Genomic DNA, 25,895 nt, shown 5'->3' with positions numbered 1-25,895 from the left:
TAAACCTTAAGTTTATATACCGCATCATCTCCACGGATGTTGTGGAGCTCGGCACGGTTTACAAGAACTTAAAATATAGGAAGAGAAGGAAAAGAAAAAAAAAAAAAGGTTTACATGAACTTATATATAGAAGAGAAGAGTAAGGGGGGATAGAATTACATTTTAGTGAAAAGCCAGGTTTTCAGTTGCTTGCGGAATAATTGGAGGGAGCCCAGGTTCCGCAGCGGGGTAGTAAGGTCATTCCAAAGACCTACAGTGATTCTGAAGAGAAGGGATTTTCCCAGTTTGCCTGCATAGCGAATACCACGTAGAGAGGGGAAGGATAATTTATACCTTTGGGTGGGTCTGGTAGAGTCAGGACTCGAGGAGTTATAAGATAGTGGGATTAAGGGAGGAAGGATGCCATGAATGATCTTAAAAGCCAGGCAGGAGCATTTGAAATGGATTCTGGAAATCACTGGGAGCCAGTGAAGTTTGGCTAGGAGTGGGGAGACATGGTCAGACTTGAATTTTGCAAAGATCAACTTGGCTGCAGTATTCTGGATTAGCTGGAGTCTTTGAAGACTTTTTTTTGATAGGCTTAAGTAGATGGCATTGCAGTAGTCTAATTACAGACCAGTAGCGACAATCCCACTATTAGAAAGCATAATAACAAATCAAATAAAGTACACGGACCACCATAAACTACTAAATACCACGCAATTAGGTTTCAGAAAATACTATAGCACCGAAACACTACTTAATGCCCTGACATCTGAGATTAGAACACGCATGAGCACTGGACAAGTTCTCGCACTACAATTTGACTCAGCTAGTGCATTTGATGTGGTAAACCATCAACTCATATTAGTGATCCAAACTTCCTAGGGATAAGTGGTAGAGTGCACACTTGGCTAGGAGGATTCCTCACAAAACATACAGAGTAAAAATGAATTGAGAAAGATTGGAAGAATGGTCAGCATCAAGTAGAGTACCCCAAGGCTCACCACTCTCCCCTATACTTTTCAATGTACTGATGTCAACACTAGGCCACTTCTTAGACAAGAAATACCTCACACCTTCTACATAAATGATATTACAATAAAACATGATCAACAAATCAGAGTAAGTCACACAAGCTGCTGACTGGGCTGACAACATGAAAGCAATGGAAGTAAAATCCAGATATCTCAAACCATTCTCTGTTTTCTGGAGCCATATGGTAACCATAGTTCAGTGGGATCAATGCCCTGATTCAGTGCTGGCCCCAAACAGGTCCCTTCTACTTGTGAAAAGCAGTATTCTTCAGTGCTGATTTACTCTCCTCAGGCCCCATAGCTCCACTTACTATTTGTGTGTCCAGGATGGCATACAATCTAAGTCTGAACCTAAGGCAATAGAAGCTTAAATCAGTTGCCTAAGATCACTAGGGATAGCTGTAGGATTTTAACAGCTTCTTTGGTTCTCAGCTCATTGTTCTAACCACTAGGCTACCACTCCACTGTTTCAACTATTATGACACTGGAAGTGGCAGTAGTATCCAAAAATTAAGAGTTAAATAGCTGGAGACCGGAGATGCTGCTGGCTTAAGGAGTGACTAGCGGAAGGTTGGAGAAGGGGTTGTAGTAAAGAGAGATTACAAGGGATGGGGTTAAAAGCATGCTAGGTGAGAAGGAACCCACTTTGATTCATAAATTTTCCTAAACTATCATCAGTAGCATCATTAATTACTTTTAGAAGATACCTACAAGAAATATTTAAATTACTTGAACAATCGTTACCTCCAGTGTCTCGAATATATTATCAACCACCTTTTGTTAAGAAAGCCTCTGGTCAGCCAGTGGCTTTGGGCCTGATGTATCTCAGAACATTTTAAGAACTTAAAAATAGCCTTACTGGGTAAGACCAGTGGTCAAATTAGCCCAGTATCCCATCTTCACAGTGGCTAATGTAAGTCACAAGTACCTGACAAAAGCCCAATTAGGAGCAACATTCCATGCTACCAATCTAGGGCAAGTAGTGGCTTCCCTCATGTCTGCCTCAATAATAGACTATGGACTTTTCCTCCAGGAATTTGTCCAAACCATTTTTAAAGCCAGCTATGTTGGCCGCTCTTACCACATCCTCTGGCAATGTGTTCCAGAACTTAACTATACTCAGAGTGAAAAAATATTTCTTCCTATTGGATTTAAAAGTACCTCCCCTGTAACTTTATTAAGTATCCCCTAGTCTTTACAATTTTTGATAGATTTAAAAAAAAAAATAAAATAAATCAATCCACTCAGGATTTGTAGACTTCAACCATATCTCCCCTCAGCTGTTTCTTTACCAAGCTGAAGAGTCCTAAACTCTATAGTCTTTCCTCATACGAGAGAAGTTCCATCACCTTTATTATCTTGTTCACTCTTTGAACCTTTTCTAGTTCTGCTATATCTCTTTTTTTAGATAAGCAACCAGAATTGAATGCAGTACTCAAGGTGAGGTCGCAACATGGAGCAATACAGAGGTATTATAACATTTTTAGTCTTGTATACCATCCCTTTTCTAATAATTCCCAGCATCTTGTCTACTTTTTTTTGGCCATCACCGTACATGGTGGAAGGTTTCAGTGTATTGTCTACAATGACACCCAGATCTTTTTGTTGGGCACTGACCCCCAAGGTGGACCCCAGCATTTGGTAACTATGATTTGGGTTATTCTTCCCAATGTGCATCACTTTCCATTTGTCCACATTAAATTTCATCTGCCATTTGGACGCCCAGTCGTTCAGTTTCCTAAGGTCTGCCTGCAATTTTTCAGTCTCCATGTGTTTTAAAAACTTTAAAGTTTAGTGTCATTTGCAAATTTAATCACCTCACTTGTTCTAATTTCCAGATCATTTATAAATAAGTTAAATAGCACTGGCCCCAGAACAGATCCCTGCGGCACTCCACTATTTATCTTTCTCTTTTCTGTCCGATAACCAATTTTTAATCCACAACTGAACATTGCCTCCTATCCCATGACTATTTCTTTGAGGAGCTTCTCATGAGGAACATTTGTCAAAAGCTTTCTGAAAATCTAGATAAACCAGCTCACCTTTATTAACACCTTCAAAAAAGTCAAGCAAATTAGTGAGGCAAGACCTCCCTTTGCTGAACCCATGCTGACTCTGTCCCATTAAATCATGTTTGTCTACATGTTCCACAATTTTATTTTTTATAATTGTTTCCACTATTTTGCCCGGCACTGAAGTCAGACTTACCAATATGTAATTTCCCAGATTACATTACATTACATTAGTGACTTCTATTCCGCCTGTACCTTGCAGTTCTAGGCGGATTACAAAAGATCTAACTGGACATTTATCTACACCTGGAACCCTTTTTAAAATCAGCATAACATTGGCCTAGCGACAGGTTACAGATCACTAACAGCAGATAAGTAATTTCATGCTTGAGTTCTTTCAGTACCCTGGAACATATAAATCCAGTCCAGGTGATGTATCACTCTAACTTGTCAATTTGGCTTAGTACAACTTCCAGGTCCACTGAGATTTCTTTCAGATCCTCTGCATAATTACCCTTGAAAACCATTTTCAGTTCAGGTAGACCTCTTACGTCTTCTTTCCGTAAAGGCCGAAGCAAAGAATTCATTCAGTCTCTCTGTTAAGTTATAAACAGGGCTGTGGAGTCGGAGTTGGAGTCGGAGGAAATTTCGGGTACCTGGAGTCGGAGTCAGAAGTACAAAAAACTGAGGAGTCGGAGTCGGAACATTTATCTACAGACTCCATTTTTGAACTTGGCATACCAATCACGAGCGATTCTTTCAGCTATAGCATCCACTATATACACAGCACAAATGCTGCGAGCAGCTTCTGCGGCCTTAGAACCTTGATTAAAAGCAAAAAGAAGGAGGTGTCGAAAATGCTCATTTCTCTCAACTTGACATTCCATTTTAACGATCTGAAAATTAACCAGTGTCGAGGAGTCGGAGGAAATTTCGGGTACCTGGAGTCGGAGTCTGAAATACAAAAAACTGAGGAGTCGGAACATTTATCTACCGACTCCACAGCCCTGGTTATAAAAGTGAATACCTGCTACTTATTGTGAATTTTGTTTTAGAACCAGACTGAGATTGGGCACTGAGCTTCTCTTCTGACAGAGAGATGTACTATTTCATAATTGTAAAATAAAAATCTACCCTTCCGTAGTTAGATCTACTCAAAAAAGATGACAACAATTTCTAAAGTTAAGGCCATGTGTACTTCAATTGGGAGGATTATTTTGGTTCATCGATCCATGTAAATGTGTTGTAAACATATTTAATTGAATTAAGCTTCACAGTAGACCCCCACAAATTCGCGAACTCAAGTCATTTGCGAAATTTTCTGACTGCCTCTTCCGGTCAGAAAATACAGGGAATGATTGAGTCTGTGAATGAGCCTTCTGCACAGCCGATTCCGACTCCTCTCCCCCCCCCCCACCCCGGGTCAGCCAATCAGCCTTATGCACAGCTGATTCCTCCTCCCCCCCATCAGCCTTCTGCACAGCCAAACCGTCTGCCAGCTTAAATATTGTTTTTTTTAGTATCTGCCGCCGCCCCTGAAGCCCTCTCCCACCTCCAATCTGCTCCTAAACCGCATCTGCGGCTTTTCAAAATTTGCAAGTGCTCCTGGAACGAAACCCCCGTGAATTTCGGGGGAGTACTGTATTATGACCCAGGTTATTTGCTAGCTTTTTTTGAATACCAGATCTGTAGGATATCCCTTGCCTTCACTGAATGACACTCAATTTCCATACCATGAAAGTGTGTGCTATAAACTACTTCTCTATTTCTTTAGATTGATGGATATATTTTTATATACATTATCTTTACCTTGAATAGTGCATTGATTCCTTCTCTCTTTTGTGAACTAAGAGAACAGAATAAGTTAATAGTAGTAATAATATAAGTTGCTTCTATTTTCTTCTTTCTTTGTTTAATGTGATTCTTACCTATCATTTCTGTAACCAGAGTTTTTTCTTGGACATATATTGAAATGTTAACAAAAAATAAAAAGCATGCTATGGGTGAGGGGTATTCAGAGAGAGATTACTGGGGACCCAAAATATACTGAAATAAAAGGTCTGATTTGCTAAACTTGCCTTCTCTTGCCATAAATATGAATGTATATTTAGGGTAAATATAGATTCTGTACAGCTTATCCAGAATGTATACTCAGTCAAAAGAAAGACTAAAAGTAAAGGATATGTAAATGCACAAAAACCAACTATGAATACCTTCTGAAGCTCAGGTATGGATATCATCACAGAATCACTAACTGTATTGTACCACCATTACTGAAGCTCATGCAAACTGCTCTGAATTGACTCCCCAGTCATTAATAGTGCTATAGAAGCTTTCAATAGACAAACAAAGAGTAGTCAAATAGTCTTAGTAAATCCTCAAGTTAGCAGCTAGACTTTGAAGGGAGGGCCCTTTAACCCTGTTCTTTACCACCTGCTGTGAACTTTACATACTAGTTCCTAGATGCAAAAATCAAACCAAATAATAACCCAGCTCACAGGCTTTTCCCATACTTTTTCTACCATTTGGCAACATTCAGTAAGGGAATTCTGAAAACGTAGATAGAACCATCAGCTACTTTAAAATGGATGCCAGCAGTTTTTCAAAGTTTTGAAAAATCTTTGCTTATGTATCAATTGCATGTACAAACACTGGCCTCTGAGGCGTTTCCCTTTGAAAATTAGCTTGCAGCTTCAAAGAATGGAAGATACCCAAGAGAGGCTTCAAATATGCTTAACAGGTAATTGAACCAAATGAACTAGCGTTAAAAGCCAGCAGGTATTAGTACATATGTTTTTTAATAGAATAGTTCTGAAAATTGAAGCAGACTTAGTAAAATTGAAAATAGCAAGGAAGACTAAATACTGAAACATTACATGCTAACAAAGTTTACAGGTTTTAAGTAAAAAGAAATACAACCTACCTCTTCCCTAAACTGGCTGTTTAGCCATATGCATTTAAAACTTCTCCTGTTCTCAAAATCTGTAATTTTCATTTTGAGCTAGAAAAACAAATGAAAATCTTGGTCAGCAAAGTATATATTCTGTATTTTTAAAAGCTTGGCTTAGGAATGAGCCATACCTGTTGATAGTAGAGTTTCTTGGGTTGTCTAGGTTTGAAAAACTGTAGTAGATCTCTTAGTGTACCTTCATAATTATGTCTGAGAGGGTTACCTGGTCCATCTCTGTAACTAAACAAGATATTATATTAACAACACTTGCTTGACAGACAGAGCATGCTTTGAAAGGATTCGAGTGTCTGGAAAGTTCCTGTTTCTTTGAAAATTCCAGTTGAAACCAAAACTTTCCAGCTGGGTCTGTGCAACAACCTTCTAGCACGTCATCAGTTTTCAATAAGGGGACATTTGCTGTAGTTCTTTTTATAAACCTAAACACCCTGTATCCCACTTTTAACTGTTACTATTGTGCAATGGCTGATTTCCTTCCCCACTGGGCTCTGAACACTGTCTGTACAGAAGCTGTAACCCTGGACAGTGCCTTTAGCACAAGGTAGGTTTAAGAATCGCATCAAATCTTCCAAAGGGTAGGGGGCACAGTACAGCCAGTGAGTCAATTCTCCTCCCAAGATACATTTTTCTTTTTCTATAGGCTATGGAAACTGTTACAGAAACTAGGGTGAATAATCAGAGGAAGCTACAAATTCACTAGCAGCCAGTAAATTGATTAACTTTTACCTATTTTTTGGCATTGGCAGTATTTAAATTTTCTTTCCTTGAGTCTCCCCAGATCATTCCTGACAAGTGTCAAGTGGGTATATACTCTCTTACAGGCCTAAGTAAACTGACAGCTGAGTGACATCACCCTATAGGTCTCATGCAACCCTAAGCCAGTCAATATTTCTACTGACCAAGCAGTAAGGTAAAACTAAATATTAGATCCCAACAACCCAGGGAAAGATTTCCTTTTTACTTTTGTGCATTTTTTTCCCAGATCATTGTCTGGACCTTCAGAACTAGAAAAACAGCATCCTACTCAAATACCTGGACAGGATTGGGAATGGTCTAGAGCAGTGGTTTCCAATCCTGTCCTGGAGGACCACCAGGCCAATCGGGGTTTCAGGCTAGCCCTAATGAATATGCATGAGAGATCTGCATATAATGGAAGTGACAGGCATGCAAATCTTCTCCATGCATATTCATTATGGCTATCCAGAAAACCCGATTGACCTGGTGGTCCTCCAGGACAGGGTTGGGGACCACTGGTCTAGAGGAAAGGAAAGAAAGTTAGCAGGTAAAATCAAATTTCTCTTTCCTTACCTCTCTAGACCACTCCTGATGAGTGGGAAGTGCAAAACCAGTATTCAACAAGGGTGGGATGCCAACAATCCCTGTACCAACACCAGAGCCCTCCAAGGATGCCTTCTGCCATGCCTGGATACCAAAGGAATGAAGGGACAACCACATCACCCTGCAAATAACCTGCAGCAAGGAATCAACTAGGTTCTACCATGAGGAGACTTGCACTCTGGTATAACGTGCCTTCAATTCTTCTGGTATTGGTCTGCCTTTGAGCAAATGCACCAAAACAATTTATTTCCTAATACATCCGGCCACCATAGCTTTGGAAACAACAAGTTCACTTCTCCTCAGATACCCAAACACCACAAAGAGCCTTGCCCAACCTCTTAAATTCTTCCATCCTCTAAGTAGCAGCACAGAGCCTTATGCATAATCCAGCCAATACTGAGGTTCTCCAGCTTCCTCTCGAGCAAAGGAAGAGTAATAGACTACGTTACAATGAAAAGGGGAAATCACCTCTAGGATAAAAACACCCAGGAACTAGGAGATAAGAAGAAATGGTTCCCTACAAGGTAGGAACCCCCCTCCAGAATGAATCTCCACGATACAAATATCCACCCCCAAAAAAGTAGGGATAAGAACCCATAACCACCAAAGATAATCATCCAATAAAATAGTTTAAGAAGATAAGTTGCCATACTGGGACAGACTGAAGGTCCATCAAGCCCAGTATCCTGTTTCCAACAATGGCTAACCCAGGTCCCAAATACCTAGCTAGATCCAAACAGATTTTATGCTGCTTATCCTAGGAATAAAGCAGTGGATTTCCCCAAGCCATCTCAATAATGGCCTACAGACTTCTCTTTTAGAAAATTATCCAAACCTATTTTAAACCCCGCTAAGCTAATTGATTTCACCACATTCTCCGGCAATGAATTACAGAGTTTAATCACAAACTGTGTGAAGAAATATTCTCTCTGGTTTGTTTTAAATCTATTACTTAGTAGCTTCATCGCATGCCCCCAAGTCTTAGTATTTGGGGAAAGAGTAAATAAACGATTCACATCTATCCTTTCCACTCCACTCAGTATTTTATAGTAGCCATTGTTTAGACACAACACTGTCTGTATTTCGGCTCAAAAACAGCTTGCCTCAGGGGTCACAATGATTTTATCGTACGCTTTAAATCTTCTTTTTTTTTTTTTTTTTTCTGACTTAACTAAAATGATTTTAATGCTTTTGTTCATATTTTGGTACATATAAGCCAATGAGGATGCTAACTTACTCAGGCAAGCACCCTTCATATTCCAAAGGTGAGGATAGCACTCTCAAAGTTTCCGATAACTGAGTGACAAAAGCAAACTTTGGCAGGGATGGGTGGAGGGGCGACAGAACCTTTCACTCCTTCTCCTTGGCTGTTTCTTTCAGGATGTCCTGCCAATTCTTCTCTACCTCTTCTTTGCACTTGAGGAAGGCCTCTTCCAACCTCCTCATGGAGTCTGCCAGGGCTGGGTTGGTCCGCATCACCACCATGTCGTAGGCCATCCAGGTAGCCTGCACTGATATTTTCTCCATTTCTTCAAGCATTTTCTCTAGATCCTTGTTCAGGTCTCGCAGCATTTTTGATACACTGTCATAGTTGTGTTCCCCAGGCTCCATTTCCGCCATCCGTTTATGGCTGTGGTAGGGTGGTCAAGCAGCGTCTAGGCGTGGGAGAGCTTTGGTCATTACGACATGGCGCCGGGTTACATGACGACCAAGCCCCTCCGTTTCCAGGACGAAATATGCCTCTAAATGCCCCCCCGGCTGTGCCCAATTCCTACTCCCACTGTAACATTGAGACATTTAGCCTGGATTTTAGTTATTAGGTCCTTTGTATGTGTCAAGTTAGAACAAAACCTTGTACAATAACTGGCTCTTTGGGGAAAACGAATTAACTAAACAAATGTGTATAAAGAAAGGGGAGATGGGACCAACTAGAGAGAGACAGGAAGAGGCAACAGCGATTGCGCACAAGGGCAGGAAAAGCGCGCGCGATGGGTTTCCAGCGCACCCCCTCCTTCCCGCCCCCTCACGTACCCTCCTCCCCCCCGCTTTAAATCTTCTAATAAAAAGAAATGTATAATAATCTTGTGACTCTGAAATGGTATGTATATCCAAGAATAGATTTTGCTTGAGATTCCCTGTAAAAGCACGGTGAACTCTGCAATGTGCCAAGCCAACCTTGGGAGAAAGATCTTTTAAGTGCTGCCTGTCAGAAGGGTGCTTTGACCGAGGCTGACAACACCCAACACCAAGTTCAAATCCCAGGGAAGAATAATCCTCCTAAAAGGGCTTGATATTTAACACCCTTGAAGAACTGTTCTATATCAACATGCAGTGCCAGAGGTCGGCCCTGAACCAGCCCCTGAAAATATGCTATTCTAGTTAGAAGACACAGCCAAAACCTTATCCATGCCATCTTGGAAAAACTAACTCCTTTCCTACTATCTCAAATAATGGAAACTCACTTGTCATCACACCAGTCCTCAAAAATTCTCCAAACCCTAACATAAGCCAAGGAGTTCCTGTTTCCTGGAATACAACAATGTCTTGAAGACAATGGTGGAATAGACTTTCTTTAACAATTGTGCTCGCTTTAGAGCTATGCTGTAAGAAAACACGGAGCCACGTTTGACATACAAATGTGCTTCTAGGACAGATCAGCTGACATGGCACTAGATCCCAAATCTTCATCCTCACCAGATCTCCATATCATGGTCTCCTCAGCCAATCCAGCACCACTACAATCACTAAATCCTAGTGTGCTTCAATCCACTGTATCATTCAGCCTAGCAATGGCCAAGGAAGAAACACAGTAACTCTGGATGGGGCCAAGGCTGGATCAAGGTGCCTATTACTGCGAAGAAGTGGTCTACTCTGTGAATGAAGAACTTTGGAACTTGAGTATTTATTGTTGTGTCCATTAGATCCATCATCATGAGTCTCCAATAACCTACAATCCTCTGAAAGGTGTCCTCCAACAGGGACCACTCTTCTGGAACCAGCCTGTTTCTACTTTGGTAGATTATTTCCATGTTGTTGGTCCCTGTAACATGAGAACAGAAGATTCTGCTCTGCCCAATTCATTAGTCTGTTTCCTGCACCAGCATCCAAACCTTTGGTGTCTCCCAAGCAGTTTATACACCATGGCCATAGCATTCTCAGACAATACCCTGATTGCCCTGTAGAGAACACCAAGCTGAATGGCCCTTGTTTCAAAACAACTGATCAACCATGCTGCCTCTGCCCTTGACAAGCAACCCTATGCTACTGCCCCAGCCATACAGATTGCCATCTACAGTGCAAGAATCTATTCTGTCATCTCCAGATCCATGCCCCCAACAAATTGCACTTGTCTAACCACCAATCCAGACTGTGTCTCACCATCCACCTGAGAACCACATGGCAAGATAGCTTGTCCAACTGAGAAGATGAAGTCAACAAGGCAGCCTCCTAGAGCAGATGCATACATGACCTAGCCCAAGGTACTAACTCAGTGATGAATGCCATCGACCCCAACACTTGCAACACCTCCTAGGCTAAAGGCCTGCAAGCGCAGAGAAGGGACTGAATCCGTGAATGGAGTTTCAGAATTTTATCCTATAAACGGACTATGCCATTAACAGCATTGAAGCAAATGCTTAAAAATGCAAGTTGGCAATGCCCAATTGACCAGGTATGTGCTAATTTTGTTTTGGTGAGGGATAAGTTCTAAAAGCCAACAATTTTCCAGATTTGCAGGTATTTTTGTGAGCGACACTCCTAGACTGAAGGGGACAACAAGTACGAGGGGGCATTCGGAGAAACTGAAGGGAGATAGGTTCAAAACAAATGCAAGGAAGTTTTTTTCCACCCAAAGGGTCATGGACACTTGGAATGCGCTACCGGAGGAAGTGATCAGGCAGAGTACGGTACAGGGATTCAAACAGGGATTGGACGGATTCCTGAGGGATAAAGGGATCGTGGGATACTGAGAGAGGTGCTGGGATGTAACACAGGTATAGAAAGCTAACCAGGTAATAAGTATAGAAACCCAACAGGTCGTGCATGTGCAAGACCGGAGGGTTAGGACTACGATGGGAAGATAGGACTTCAATGAGAAACCAAGGTGGCAAGGGAGCCCCTTCTGGTGATTCAGACAGGTCGTGACCTGTTTGGGCCGCCGCAGGAGCGGACTGCCGGGCAGGATGGACCTATGGTCTGACCCGGCGGAGGCACTGCTTATGTTCTTATGTATAAACAATTGATCATGCATTTAGGCAGAAAGAACAAGGAACACGAGTATAGAATGTCAGGTGCAACTCTGGGTAAGAGCGAACAAGAAAAGGACCTGGGTGTACTGATAGAACTGCCATCTCCGGATCAGACCTTTGGTCCATCAAGTCCGGCGATCTGCACACGGGGAGGCCCAGCCGGGTGTACACCTGTGCTGGCGTAATATTAGTCACCCACATCCCTCTATGCCTATTGTAAGGAGATGTGCATCTAGTTTGCTTTTAAATCCTAGGACGGTGGATTCCGCAATAACCTCCTCTGGGAGAGCATTCCAGGTATCCACCACTCGTAGCATGAAGCAGAACTTCCTGATATTTGTCCTGGACTTGACCCCCTTAGCTTCAGCCCATGTCCTCTTGTCCGTGTCACATTGGACATTGTAAATAATTTTTTTCCTGCTCTATTTTGTCAATTCCTTTCAGTATTTTGAAAGTCTCGATCATATCCCCTCGCAGTCTCCTTTTCTCAAGGGAGAATAATCCCAGTCTCTTAACTAGCTTCGTTGCTCGTCTCTGCACCCTCTCCAGCAGTTTTATAGCCTTCTTTAGGTTGGGAGACCAATGTTGGACACAGTATTCCAAGTGTGGTCTGACCATTGCCCTATAAAGCAGCATTATAACTTTCTTCAATCTACTCGTGATTCCTTTCTTTATCATGCCTAACATTCTATTTGCTTTCTTTGCCGCTGCCGCACATTGTGCCGACGGTTTCAGGGTCCTATCTATCAGTACACCCAGGTCCTTTTCTTGTTCGCTCTTACCCAGAGTTGCACCTGACATTCTATACTCGTGTTCCTTGTTCTTTCTGCCTAAATGCATTACTTTGCACTTTTCCACATTAAACTTCATCTGCCATTTCTCTGCCCATTTCTCTAACTGACACAAGTCATTCCTGAGTTCCTCGCTATCCTTCTGCGATCTGATTGCCCAGCATAGCTTTGTGTCGTCTGCAAACTTGATGATTTCACTGGATGTTCCTTCTTCTAGGTCATTGATGAAAATATTAAATAAGATGAGTCCACGTACCTAGCCCTAGGGCACACCGCTAGTCACTTTCTCCCAGTCTGAGAACTTCCCATTTATGCCCACTCTCTGCTTTCTGTTCTCCAGCCATTTGCCTATCCATCTTAGTATATCTCCCTCTATTCCATGGCTTTGTAGTTTCCTGAGAAGTCTCAAGCAAAGTTTTGGGCATCATTATTGACTCTACATTTTCCTTTAATGATCATCTCAACTCTGATAAAAAAATGTTTTTTTAGTCTTCACATGTTGAGGAAAGTGAGATCCTGCTTCCACCAACAACATTTTGCTGTCCTTGTACAATCAATCATTCTTTCCAGACTGGACTATTGTAATTCCATCTATCTAAGCCTAACCAATAAAAATCTTCAAAGACTTCAGCGGATCCAAAACACTGCAGCTACGTTGATCTTCGCAAAAACTTTACTTCTGTCAAAACTTTACTGGCTTCCGGTTATTTCTAGGATTCACTTTAAATGTACCTGCCTAATATTCAAGATCCTACATGGCATTCTTCCTCCCCTAATTCCACTATCCTGGAATTCTTCGAGACCTGACACTACCAGATCCGCCCACAAACTCAAACTATCTTTCCCCTCGTTAAAAGGCGTCATGTATGCAGGTAAATTAGGGAAATCCCTTTTCTTCAAATTCACAGAGATTTGGAATAACCTCCCTGCCCCGCTGCTGAACCTAGGCTCATTCCAATTATTCTGAAAGCATCTGAAAACCTGGCTTTTCTCCAAAACGTAAAGCTATCTATTTAAAATGTAAAGCTAGCTATCCTCTTCATAACCTCTAATTTCTTATTATGTCCTTCTCTCATTTACTGAATTTACCTGTAAACAGTGCCGAGTTCTATCTTTATGGAAATGATGCGGTATACAAACTTAAGGTTTAGTTTAGTTTAATCTGTCAGACAAATGCAACTTTTTGGCCCCTGAAGACCCCTCTGAATTCCAAGCCCCAAATGGACTCTAACCAAGGAAGAATGGGCAACCCCTTCTTCAAACAAAAGGCCTGATGGAGACGTACCACAAATTCCAGGGAAAGGGAGAGCTGCTGGTTACAGATTCTTGCAGAGAGCACCAGGGCCTCATCTAGCAGAGTCTGAATAGTTGAGATCACATCCAAAATAGCAGTTTCCTGTCAAAACTGGCTCCTAAGAGCTCCGTGAACCAAATAGCCTCAGCATGTAGTGCATTAGAGCAGTGGTTCCCAACCCTGTCCTGGAGGAACACCAGGCCAATTGGGTTTTCAGGCTAGCCCTAATGAATATGCATGAAGCAAATTTGCATGCCTATCACTTCCATCATATGCAAATCTCTCTCATGCATATTCATTAGGGCTAGCCTGAAAACCCGATTGGCCTGGTGTTCCTCCAGGACAGGGTTGGGAATCACTGCATTAGAGAATGACATGGTGACAAAATTCATCACCGTTCCCGTCCCAAACCATCTTCATGTCATTCTTTAAGGAGAGGGAAGAATCAAGAGTACGAATGGCCACAACCACTTACCCGCAAGCTTTGCTCTGAAGAATGCTGGTGTAGAAGGACCGAGGTTGAAATAGACACTAGAAAATGACATGGGATTATTTCCCACGGTTATCTGCGGGGACGGGAACGGTGATGAATTTTGTCACCGTGTCATTCTCTATGGTGCATCACCCACCTTAGTGCTAGTGCCAGAAATCCCCAACGCCAGACTCTGCACAAAAGCAGCAAAGGCCACTGGTGGGTGACACTACACACCACAAGCAGCATAGTGACATGCCTTTCCTGAGGGAACAGTTGTGCTAAATGGCAACAGTACCCCATGTTTCCAAGAAGTACAGAGTTACCCACTGCTTCATCCAATTCCTTTCCACAGTTTTGCAGAAAGCTGCTAGCTGTTTTTTCTCCCAGGGAGTACTCAAGGATTCTTCCTGGCACAAGGCAAGAAAAGGGGCCCTAAGTACAAGCATGACCTCAGATGGAAAGTAGGTGGGGGGACTAAAACCTTGCAGTGTGTACCTTTGGGGTAGAAGAAACTAAATGATTAGTCAAGCCCCCAAAGCTTGGATTTCTCTTTCCTTTTTTTGCTTTGTAAATATTAAAAGTACTCCTATTTTGTGAGCTCAAAACTGGCACCAATCAAACCAATCCAGAACAGGGCTGCACAGATATTTAAATACCACCTATTTGAAACTGAGAAAAACTGGAAATACTGACTAGCTCGACTTATAAGGTGATGACACTCGGTATTTCTCTGTCTCCATTACTGGTAGGAGAGCCCAGAAATTAAAGGGGTTGGGACCTGATATATTGCCTTTTTGTAGTTACAATCAAAGCGGTTTACATATTATATAAAAGTACTTATTTTGTATCTGGGGCAATGGAGGGTTAAGTGACTTCCTCAGAATCACAAGAAGCTGCAGTGGGAATCAAACACAATTCCCCAGGTTCTTAGGCAGCTGCACTAACCACTAGGCTACTAATCCACTACATAAAAAGAGATTAGGTTCTTACCTTTCTAATATCTTTTCTAGTAGATAGGTGTGTCTTTCTGGACAATAGGTGTTCTCCCCATGCTCACAAGCCATACAGGACTCCACTCCAGGTTATCAACACCACCTCCTGGTTTTAAAAATGGGTTGGACAAGTTCCAGGAGGAAAAGTCCAGAGTCTGCTATTGAGACAGACATGGGGAAGCCACTGCTTGAACTGGATTGGTAACATGGAATGTTGCTACTATTTGGGATTTTGCTAGGTACTTGTGACCTGGATTAGCCACCATGAAAATGGGATACTGGGCTATATGGACCACTGGTCCAACCCAGTAAGACTGTTCTTAAGTACCGAGGGCTCTGCTGACCTTCAGTTTGAACTAAAGCAGGCAATAGCCCTATACCAGTGTCTCTCAAACTGTGTGTCAAGGCACAGTGGTGCACCCTGAAGAGATTCCAGATGTGCCACAAGAGATTCCAGAACTTTATTTTTTAAAAATTCCCTTTACAAGTATACACTAGAATAGATGACATGTATGTCACATATGCAAGAGTCTGTCAACATTATGAGCATCTGTGTGCATAATGATACAACTGCCTAGACAAGCATCACTTTTTGACATGATTGGTCCTTGAAAACTAATGGCAAGTAATTTTAGTTTTATTTTTTATGCAGTAGGTATTCTAACCTAAGCAACAAAGCAATCAAAAGGCTTGGTTACTGTTTGGATCTTCTTATCTTTGCAAACTTGGATTTTCAGCTCTGACAGAAATTAAATTGAAAAAAAAAAAAAAAAAAAAAAGAGAATGACTGCAGTATGTGGATGATGAAATGCTTGTCTACTATCGACCCGTGTTTTGAGTTAATTTGCACTCAAAAACAAGCACATGATGCATTGATTAGCAATTCTATTCTATCTACTTTAGTTTCACCATCGTTATAATTACTTATACATAGCTTAAAGAACTTTAAATAAATAACTCTCAAATTTACCCCCTCCCCTTTTACATAACCATGCACGAGGTTTTTAGCACTAGCCAGCATACTGAATGTTCTATGCTGCTCCGATGGTCAGAGTTCTTATGGGTGTCGGAGCAGCACAGAGAATTCAGTGCACCGGCCAGTGCTAAAAACCTCGTGCGGTTTTGTAAAAGGGATGGGTTTAATTTTTTGTTGGTTTTGCAATTTTATAATGTCAGTTATAATGCGTCATGAAAAACATTTGCTCTTTTTAATGTGTCAGAGTTTAATAAGTTTGAGACACACAGCCCTATACAGATACACATAAGGAGGGATACGGGGAGACTCACCAAAATACAGTGCTGTTCTACTCTGAACATATAACAAACATTGCAATGGAACAATCCAAACTTCGAAATAATTATACAAATCAGAAACATTTATAGAGTTCAAACATTCCCCAATATGTTATAGCATTATTCTTCATACCCTTGAGGTTTGACTGACATCAACATCTCAGTTTTGACTTGAACTTTCTGAATGAGACAGTAGGTAGGCAGATTAAATAACTGATAGGGCAGGGCTCCAGAATGACATTCCTAGAACAGATACTAACAAGATAAGAACCTAATCTCTTTTTCTAGTGCAATAGGTGTGATATTCTGGACAGTACCAGAAATCTAGGGTGGGACCTCTGTGCCTGCTCATAACACTGAAGACCCAAATACGGTGTCCTACTGTGCTGCTATGTTTACTCTATAGAACTTGGAAAACGTATGCATTGTGGACCAGATCGCTGCCCTACAAATCTCCTCGGGCAAAATCGCCTGAGCTTCCACCCACAAAGGAGCCCCACTTCTTGTCGAATGTGCTTCCAAAGAGACCAGCAATTGCTTGCCACAGGAAATATATGCTAACGAAATGACAGTGCAAATCATCTTGAAATGGTAATCTAGGACACCAGTCTACAGCATCTAGCCTGACTGGTGAACATAAACAGATTCATTGATTTCTAGATAAGCAGGATTCTCCTCGCCTCCAGCTTTCTCAGAGACTGATCCTTTTTCTTTGATGTTTGTAGTCTGGAATGTTGTTAATTGTACATCTTGATTGAGATGAAACGCTGAAACAACCTTCGGCAAAAGGGACAGGACCATGCATAGGGAAACTCTTGCCTTTGTGATCTTGAGGAAGGGCTCCCTGCTTAACAGTGCCTGCAGCTCTAAGACTTCTCAATGATGTAATAACCACAAGAAGAATGGTCTTGATGGTAAGGTCTACCGTGGATGTCTGTTGACCAGGCTCACATGGAGCTTGACTGAGGCTGTGCAAAATCACATTAAGGTTGCATGACGGAAACAGGGTGGTTTTTAAGTGACCATCCAGAGCAATGCTGGCATGAAAGAGGGATAAAAGAGCCTGAGTACTCCATCCCTGCCAGGTATGAGGCGATTTGAAGATTTTGGAGAACTTTGGGGGAAAAAAATGGAAATCCAAAATGGCTACAAAAACAAAAACCGTGGATACATATGTTCTGGAGATAATTTATTGAACACTGACATATAAAACTATAAAAATTTAATTAAAAAAGTACAATGATAAAAAATACTGTGATAAAAATCCAACCGGACACTACACGGTCCATGTTTCGGCGAACACGCCTTCCTCAGGGGTCCAATGGTTTGCAACCTCACATATAGAGAATTGGAATGAAAACAGTCTATTGTCTTTAAACATGTGAGCAAAGAACACTGCAGACAAGCTGAAGTAGCAAAAAAATGCTATCACAGCAGCATTTTAGCACCAAAAAAAGGCTCAAAAACAACTTATCTAAATGTGAAAAACCCAGAAAACAGGATTTTAGAGGTAGGGGGACACTATAGGAAGTGGAAGAAACCCTTAAAAACAGGATTTTCAGACCCCCAACAATTTTGCCCATAGGCCGTAATAGCCTTACTCACTGTGCAATGTGTTCTGAAGGTGCTGCAGCCTGCCTCAGTTCTAAGAAGTAGCTGGGTATGGGAAAAGAAACTGCCTCAATCAGCCAGTCCACCAATATTGAGCATTTCAGGCTGCCAGTCGGACTAAGGTCGGACTGATCCCTCAACCCTTTGGAACCACGCAAATGAAGGGGAGGGGAGGGGGGAGGAGGCAAAATCATAGCCAGCACCCTGAAGAGCCCCACTGAGCCCCCTAACAATGCTTAACAGCCTGCACTCAAGTCCCTACAATTCAGTAGGCGAGCTAAGGTACTAGGGGTACGGATCCTGAGCGCCACAAAAATCTCTGCAGGCTGGTCAAAAAGGTCCCCAAGAGATTAACCTGTTGGCTGCAGATCCAAGTCTGCTTCTTCTCCACGCAGGCAGAGTTCTCCCCCGAACTGGAGAGCTGTTGTACCAACAGCCGTAAAAACATTTAAAAAAACCAAACAATAAAGAAAATAATAAAGACACCTACTGGCTTGAGTGCAAAAGAAAAAACTGAAGGGGGCAGCAGATCCCTTGGTAGGAGGAGGAGTTGGAAACCTGGAGTGGATTCCTTCTGCATGGCTCACAAACATGAGGAGAATATCCTAATGTCCAGAATGACATACCTATTATACTAGAATATCATACTATAATTTAATCACTTGGACTTGTATATTATTGCTCAAATAATATATATACCCATTTATCAGAACCTAATGGCAAACAAGTACATTCAAATAGATTTTAGTCAAATATAACTACCCCTCAAACAAATTTGAAGGAAAGATTAGGTTCTTACCTCGATAATCTTCTTTCTGGTAGACAAGACACTCTATTCCTGAACCTGTGGGTAGTCAATCCCTTCTCACAAGAGCATTTTTTTTTCCTATGCCTCCCATCCCTCTGGGCTATCCCCCATTTCCTCAGTTTGAACCAAAGCAGATCAGCCCTGGGGAGGAAACAGAATAGGGAGGGGTAAGGGGACTCTCCCTGAGAAACAGCTCTGCTCATATTAACATATAACAGATAAAACTAAACTAAATCATTTGCAATACATAACAAGGTGAAAACAAACAAGTCACCAACCTGAGCACAACCTGCACTAAGAGTGTGGGAGATTCTACAGATACCCTCTAGATTCATCAACACGGCAGCCGCATCCTCTATACTTGTTAAAGCTGGATAAAGGAAAGAAACAAAATGTCCAGATGCCCTGGCACATTTGAGGCAGTAAGCAGGCAAATGAATATCTGACAGGGTGGGCTTCAGGAAAAGTGTCTGTATACCAAAAACCTAACCTTTCCTTCTAGTACAACAGACGCTCTATTCCAGAACCTATGGGACATATCAAAACAGTCCTCCGAGTTTAGGGCGGGACAGATGAACCTGCTGACAGAACTGAAGATCCAAATGCAGAGTCCTGTTTGGCTGTCACGTCCTCTCTGTAAAACTCTATGAACGTATGGAGAAAAGACCAAGTGGCTACTGTACAGATTTCTTCTGCTGAAGATTCCAACCATGAGGAAGCCACGCTACTAGTGGAGTGCACCTTCTCGGATAAAGGCAGATGCTTTCCACTGCCAGTATAGGCTGAAGAAATGGCCATACAGGTTGGTCTCTAAGGGGAGCCCCTGCCAATACAAACAAATGATTAGACAGTCGAAATTCATTTCTAACCTCTAGATACCACAGTAAGAGTCTGCGCACATCCAACAATTTCAAACACCTGATAACCGTTTCTCGATCCTGAGGAAGTGGAGGCAGGCAAGTGTATTCCTTGGTTGATATGGAAGCTGGAATCTACTTTTTAGCTAAGAAAGATGGGACTGTGTGTAAGACCATGCCTGAATCTGAAATTCTATGGAAGGGACCAAAAACTCTGTCTTGATGGTAAGGTCCATCAGAGAAGCTTGCTCCAGAGGTTCATAGGGCGCTCTAACCAGCATCTGGAGGACTAGATTAAGAACCAATGCCAGAAAAAGCCATCACACAGGAGGATGGAGGCCCAAAGTATCCTTCAAAAACCTGGCCACATCTGTATGTGCGACTACGGTGTTCTTATTAATACTAGGCTCAAAACACGAGAGCCCCAGTGTCTGAACTTTCAGGGAACTAACCACTAGGCCCTTTTTGCAGACTATTCTGCAGGAAGGCGAACACCACAGAGATCGGTGCCAAACTCAGGTTCTCACTCCTCTGAGCACACCAAGCTTGGAAGCACTTCCAGGCTTTCAAATATACTGCTGTAGTCACCTTTTTCCTACATTTTAGGTGGAGACCATGCCATCCAAATAGCCTTTACACACTAGCATCACACACTAGCATGCCGTAAGACCAAAGCGTTCTAGATCCTGAATGGAAATTTAACCCTGGGGATGTCATGAAAGTTTGAGACCTTGATCTCTTTGTAGATGGACCAGGTTTGCATACCATGGTCATCTTGGCCAGTCTAGTGCTACTATAAACATCAGCCCCCGGTGTGTCATGATCCTGCACAGAGGTCTATCGTAGGCCACAGAGGGAAGGCGTAAAGAAGACCTGCCAGGGTTGCACCAGGGCATCCAGGCCTTCGATTCCTGGCTCATATCTTCAACTAAACGACGGAGCCGCCTTCTTGTTGGCTGCCGATGCCGTCAGACTGAATGTCTGATACCCTCACCAATTCACAATGCAGGTGAAGGCTTCCCAAGACAATGACTACTTCCCGGGATTTAGGGGCCTCCAGCTGAAGAAATCAGCTTGCACATTGTCCACTCCTGCCACATGTGCTGCCGAGAGTGCTAAGAGATGGGCCTCCACCCATTGAAACAGCATCTGGGCTTTCAAATGGATAGCAGCACACTTGATGCCCCCTGGTGATTAACATAGGCTACCGCCATTGCATTGTCCGAGAAAACTTATACCACTTTCTTCTGCAGCGCGCTCCCGAACGTCTTAAGTGCTAGGTGGCTGACTCAAAGCTCCAAGCAGTTGATCGAATATTTCCTCTGGGAAGGGGACCAGCATCCCTGAACCGGACTACACGGTAACGAGCTTCCGCTATCCAAGGCAGCTGCTGCAGGCACCATCGAGAGAGAAGCGCATCCTGGAGTAGATGCAAATGCGCTCTTGCCCAGGGGGTCTACGTTCATGGTCACAACCATTGATCCCCAACACCTGCAAATAGTGCCAGGCTGTCAGAGCAATCTCACTCTGAAACTCCCATATCTGATGTAGAAGCTTCTTTCTGCGGACACCGGTAGGAACGTTTTGTTTTCCCTTGTGTCAAACTGGACTCCCAGATACTCCAAGACCTGCGTCTGCTCCAGGTGCCTTTTCTGAAAGGTAACCACCCCTGTCCATCTTATGCAGCAAATGAATCACTCTTTGAACTGCTTTGGACTGTGCTGTTATTAGCTAATCATCCAGATAAGTTTATAGTTTATTTATTTGTGTCCTGCCTTTCCCAAAGTGGGTCACAATGAATACATACACAATCAATGGCCAACAAATACAAACAGTAAAACTAGTTTAGCGACCAGCGCTCTTTAATATAATATAAAAGACATAATTCAGAATCAATACTTCATTTTGTAAAAAAGGTGTTTCTTCAACTGTTTTTTGAAATTCAGTAAATTGCTCTGCTGACGAATATACAAGGGAACCCTATTCCATTCTCTGGGACCCAGGCATGAAAATATACTGTCCCAGGACACCTGCAGCTTCAACTCTTAACAGTTGGAATATATAATTCCACATGATCGACAGAGCGCAACTCCCAAGGCGGCATGTGGTAAAATGCTCTCCATCAAAAACTTTGCTGCAAAACTGTGAACACAGAGATAGACCAGTAACAGCATCAACATAATAAATCCCATATTTCAATTTAAGCCAATATAGCGAAACATACCAATTGGATATATGTTCACGCCTCCCCAAAGATGTATTTGTATGCCCGCTCTGCGCAGGTGTGCTGCAACAACCACAATTACTTTGGTGAAGATCCATGACAGTAGGGTCAGTCTGAAGGGCAAGGCCACAAACTGGAAGAGTTGCTCCAGTTCCTAGAATTGCTAAAACTTCTTGTATTCTGGAAAAATGCAAAATGTGCAGGTAGGCCTCCATCAAATCCAGGGAGCCAGAAAATTCCCCCAGTGCCACTGACGCAATCACCGACCTCAATGTCTCCATTCAGAAATGGGGTACCTTAAGGGCTGCATTTACTGTTTTAGGGTCTAGAATTAATCTCCAGTCTTCTGGGTCTCTCTTGGGCACTATGAAGTATATCTAGTATCTGCCAGAGCTCGAGACTTCCTCTGGCACGGGCTCAATGGCTTCCAGATCCAGCAGCCTTTGCACTGTTGCTCAGACTTTAGTTGCTTTATTTTTCTTTTAAGAATATAAGAATTGCCATACTGGGACAGACCGAAGGTCCATCAAGCCCAGTATCCTGTTTCCAACAGTGGTCGACCCAGGTCCCAAGTACCTAGCTAGATCTCAAGTAGTAAAACAGATTTTATGCTGCTTATCCTAGAAACAAGCATCTCAATAATGGCCTGTGGATTTCTCTTTTAAAAAATTAACCAAGCCTTTTTAAAACCTTGTTAAGCTAACTGATTTTCACCACATTCTCTGGCAACAAATTCCAGAGCTTAATTATACGTTGTGTGAAGAAATATTTTCTCCGGTTTGTTTTAAATCGACTTAGTAGTTTCAAGAGTGAATAAGCGTTTCACATCTACCCTTTCCACTCCACTCAGTACTTTATAGTCCTCTATCATTACACCTGAGCTGTCTCTTCTCCAAGCTGAAGAGCCCTAACTGCTTTAGCCTTTCCTCATAGGGAAGTTGTCCCATCCCTTTGATCATTTTCTTCATCCTTCTCTGTACCTTTTCTAATTCCGCTATCTTTTTTGAGATATGGCAACCAGAACTGCACACAGTATTCAAGTTGCGGCTGTACCATAAAAAAATATATATATAAGGGCATTATAACATTTTCATCTTTGTTTTCCATTCCTTTCCTAATAATTCCTAACATTCTATTTGCTTCCTTAGCCGCTGCCACACATTGAGCTGAGAGTTTCAATGTATTCTCAACAATGACACCTAGATCCTTTTCCTGGGCAGTGACTTCTAACCCAGCATCATGTAGCTATAGTTCAGGTTCCTCTTTCCCACATACATCATTTTGAACTTGCTCACATTAAACATCATCTGCCATTTTGATGCCCAGTCTTCCAAAGTCCTCATGCAATTTTCCACAATCCTCTTGCGATTTAACAGCTTTGAAAAATTGTGTAATCAGAAAATTTAATTATCTCACTAGTTATTCATATCTCTAGATCATTGATGATCACAGCACAGACCCCTGGGGAACCCCACTTTTTACCCTTCTCCATTGAAAATATTGACCCTTTAAACCCACTCTGTTTTCTGTCTTTCAACCAGTTCTTAATCCATAATAGGACATTACCTCCTATCCCATGACTTTCTAATTTAATCAGAAGTCTTTCATGAAATACTTTATCAAATGCCTTTTGAAAATCCAAGTACACAATATCAATCGGTTCACCTTTATCCACATGTTCATTTACCCCTTCAAGAAATGCAATAGATTGGTGAGGCAAAATATCACATGACTAAAATCATGTTGGCTCTCATTAATCCATGCTTACGTATATGTTCTGTCATTTTTTTCTTTATAATAGTTTCTACCATTTTGTCCTGCACTGATGTTAGACTCACCGGTTACAGTTGAATTTGTTGCATTGCTATTGGACTCTGAGGTCTCTTTTTTTACCATGTTTTTATATTTTATTATTGATATTTTCTCTCTGCTTTGTGTTTGGTGATTTCAACTACCCCAATATTGACTAGTTAAAAGTATCATCAGGGTGTGCTAGGGAGATAAAATTCCTTGATAAAGTCGAGGACTGCTTTATGGAGTAGCTGGTTCAGGAACTGACAAGAGGTGAAGCAATTCTAGATCTAGTTCTTAGTAGAGCACTTGAATTGTTGAGGGAGGTAATGGTGCTGGGGCTGCTTGATAACAGTGATCATAACAAAATACGTTTTCACATGAAATCTTATACAACGGAATTTAACTTTAAAAAAGGAGACTATGATAACATGAGAATAGTAAAAAAAAAAAAAAAAGAAACCTTAAAAGGTGAAGCTGCAAAGGTCAAAAATATACATCAGGTGTGAATGCTATTTAAAAATATCATCCTGCAAGCCCAGACTAGATATATTCCATGTATTAAAAAGGGAGGAAAGAAGACCATCGGCAGCCAGAGTGGTTAACAAGTGAGGTCAAGGAAGCTATTAGAGCTAAAAGAGGATCCTTCAGAAAGTGGAAGAAAGATCAGACTGAAAATAATTGTAAATGGCACAAGGAATGTCAAGTCAAATGCAAGGCACTAACGAAAAGGCGAAGAGAAATCTTGAAAAGAAGATTACGCTGGAAGCAACAACAAAGAGTAAAAACTTTTTTAGATATATTAAAAGCAAGAAGCCAGGAAGAGAATTGGTTGGACCGCTAGACAATCGAGGGAAGATAAGGCCATAGCGGAGAGATTAAATAAATTCTTTGCTTCAGTCTTCATTGAGGAAGATGTGGGGGAGTTGACAGTGCCAGCAATAGTATTCAATTCTGATGAATTAGAGAAACTCATACAAATTTCTGTAATACTGGATGATGTAATGCAGTGTCTCAAACTTTTTAAGCTGCTAGTACACTAATCTTGGAGCTGCAGCTAGAGAGCACCTGGAAATGCACCGACGTCAATGTGATGACATCATGCATTCAATTTTCTATACTGTTCTCCAGGGAAGCTCAGAATGGTTTACATGAGTTTATTCATTTTTCCGTCTGTCCCGGCAGGCTCACAATCTACCTAATATACCCTGGTATGACAGTGTCCCTTTGGTTATCTTCTTTCCACCAGGTTTCAGAGATGCCTATAATATCTATCTTTTCATTTAGTGCAAAATATTCTAACTCTCCCATCTTGTTTCTCAAGTTTCTGGCATTTACATACAGACATTTCAAACAGTGTTTGTCATATCTATTTTCAATTTGCTCAGCAGTTGGCATAGATAATTTGTAATCATTAAAATCAGCCTGCTCTGAATTTAAGGAAACTTGGTCTATTATGGCCTGCACTACAATCTCACTATCAGGATGCTCTGTCTTTATGATGATATCTTTTAAAGATGCCTTGTCCTGAACCATGCTCTTTTAAGCAACTGTGCCTTCCCCCAGTTTCTAATTTAAAAGCTACTCTATCTCCTTTTTAAATGTTGAGGCCAGCAGCCTGGTTCCACCCTGGTTAATGTGGAGCCCATCTAATATAATAAAAGACTAAGCCACGCATGCGCACTCCCACCTGCGTGCGTCTGTTTTCCGTGAGATGTAGGGCACCTCAGGTAGGAGTGCTGTGACAAATCTAGCGCTATCCCTAGCTTTGACACAGTGGTGAAGAAGGTAGGTAGTCCCCGAGGCAGAAGAGCTGGTCAGGTTGGCCCTGCAGAATATGAAAAGCTGACTTCACTTGGACTATCCCAGGAGCTAAGAAACTACAGCTCCCAGAAGGACAGTCTCAGCACAGAAAGCAGTGACTGAGACAGGCACAGCTGCAGAGAGTTTTCTCTCCCTTCTCACTCTGCAGCAGGGAAGGGCGAATTAGAGGGGGTTAAAACAGAGCAGCTGAGAGAGAGTCGAGGAGGAGGAAGAGCCGAGGAGGCTTCAGGGTGTGCTCGGTGGAGAACCCTCTCCTCCTCAATGGAATGCTGAGGAGCTGAACCAAGACTGGCAAATGTTGGACACAGAAGAGCTTACTGCTGACCCAGGGAGTGAGGAAGGAACCCCAGGGGG

The 25,895-nt window shown here is 42.1% G+C and overlaps 2 protein-coding genes across 3 annotated transcripts in view; both read right to left on the bottom strand.

Annotated features, from left to right (window-relative positions):
* The window catches only part of USP7 (ubiquitin specific peptidase 7), a 396,159-nt gene that overhangs the window by 69,637 nt on the left and 300,627 nt on the right, over positions 1-25,895 (bottom strand). The window contains exons 24-25 of one of the 2 annotated variants that reach the window (XM_033962812.1): positions 6,110-6,212; positions 5,952-6,029 (exon numbers count right to left, since the gene is read on the bottom strand). In XM_033962812.1, the coding sequence (XP_033818703.1) occupies positions 5,952-6,029; positions 6,110-6,212 (181 nt within the window). Of the gene's footprint in view, positions 1-5,951; positions 6,030-6,109; positions 6,219-25,895 lie in introns of both variants that reach the window. The other variant, XM_033962811.1, reaches the window with a different exon arrangement.
* Positions 8,208-9,318, bottom strand: LOC117368984 (synaptonemal complex central element protein 3-like). Its single transcript, XM_033962813.1, has one exon. The coding sequence runs from the start codon at positions 8,952-8,954 to the stop codon at positions 8,685-8,687; it is 270 nt and encodes an 89-aa protein (XP_033818704.1). The 5' UTR covers positions 8,955-9,318; the 3' UTR covers positions 8,208-8,684.

Source organism: Geotrypetes seraphini, chromosome 11 (assembly GCF_902459505.1).
Source record: "Geotrypetes seraphini chromosome 11, aGeoSer1.1, whole genome shotgun sequence".
Lineage (NCBI taxonomy): Eukaryota > Metazoa > Chordata > Amphibia > Gymnophiona > Dermophiidae > Geotrypetes > Geotrypetes seraphini.
Note: the sequence above shows the minus strand (reverse complement) of the source record. Positions and strands in the feature narration are given on the sequence as shown.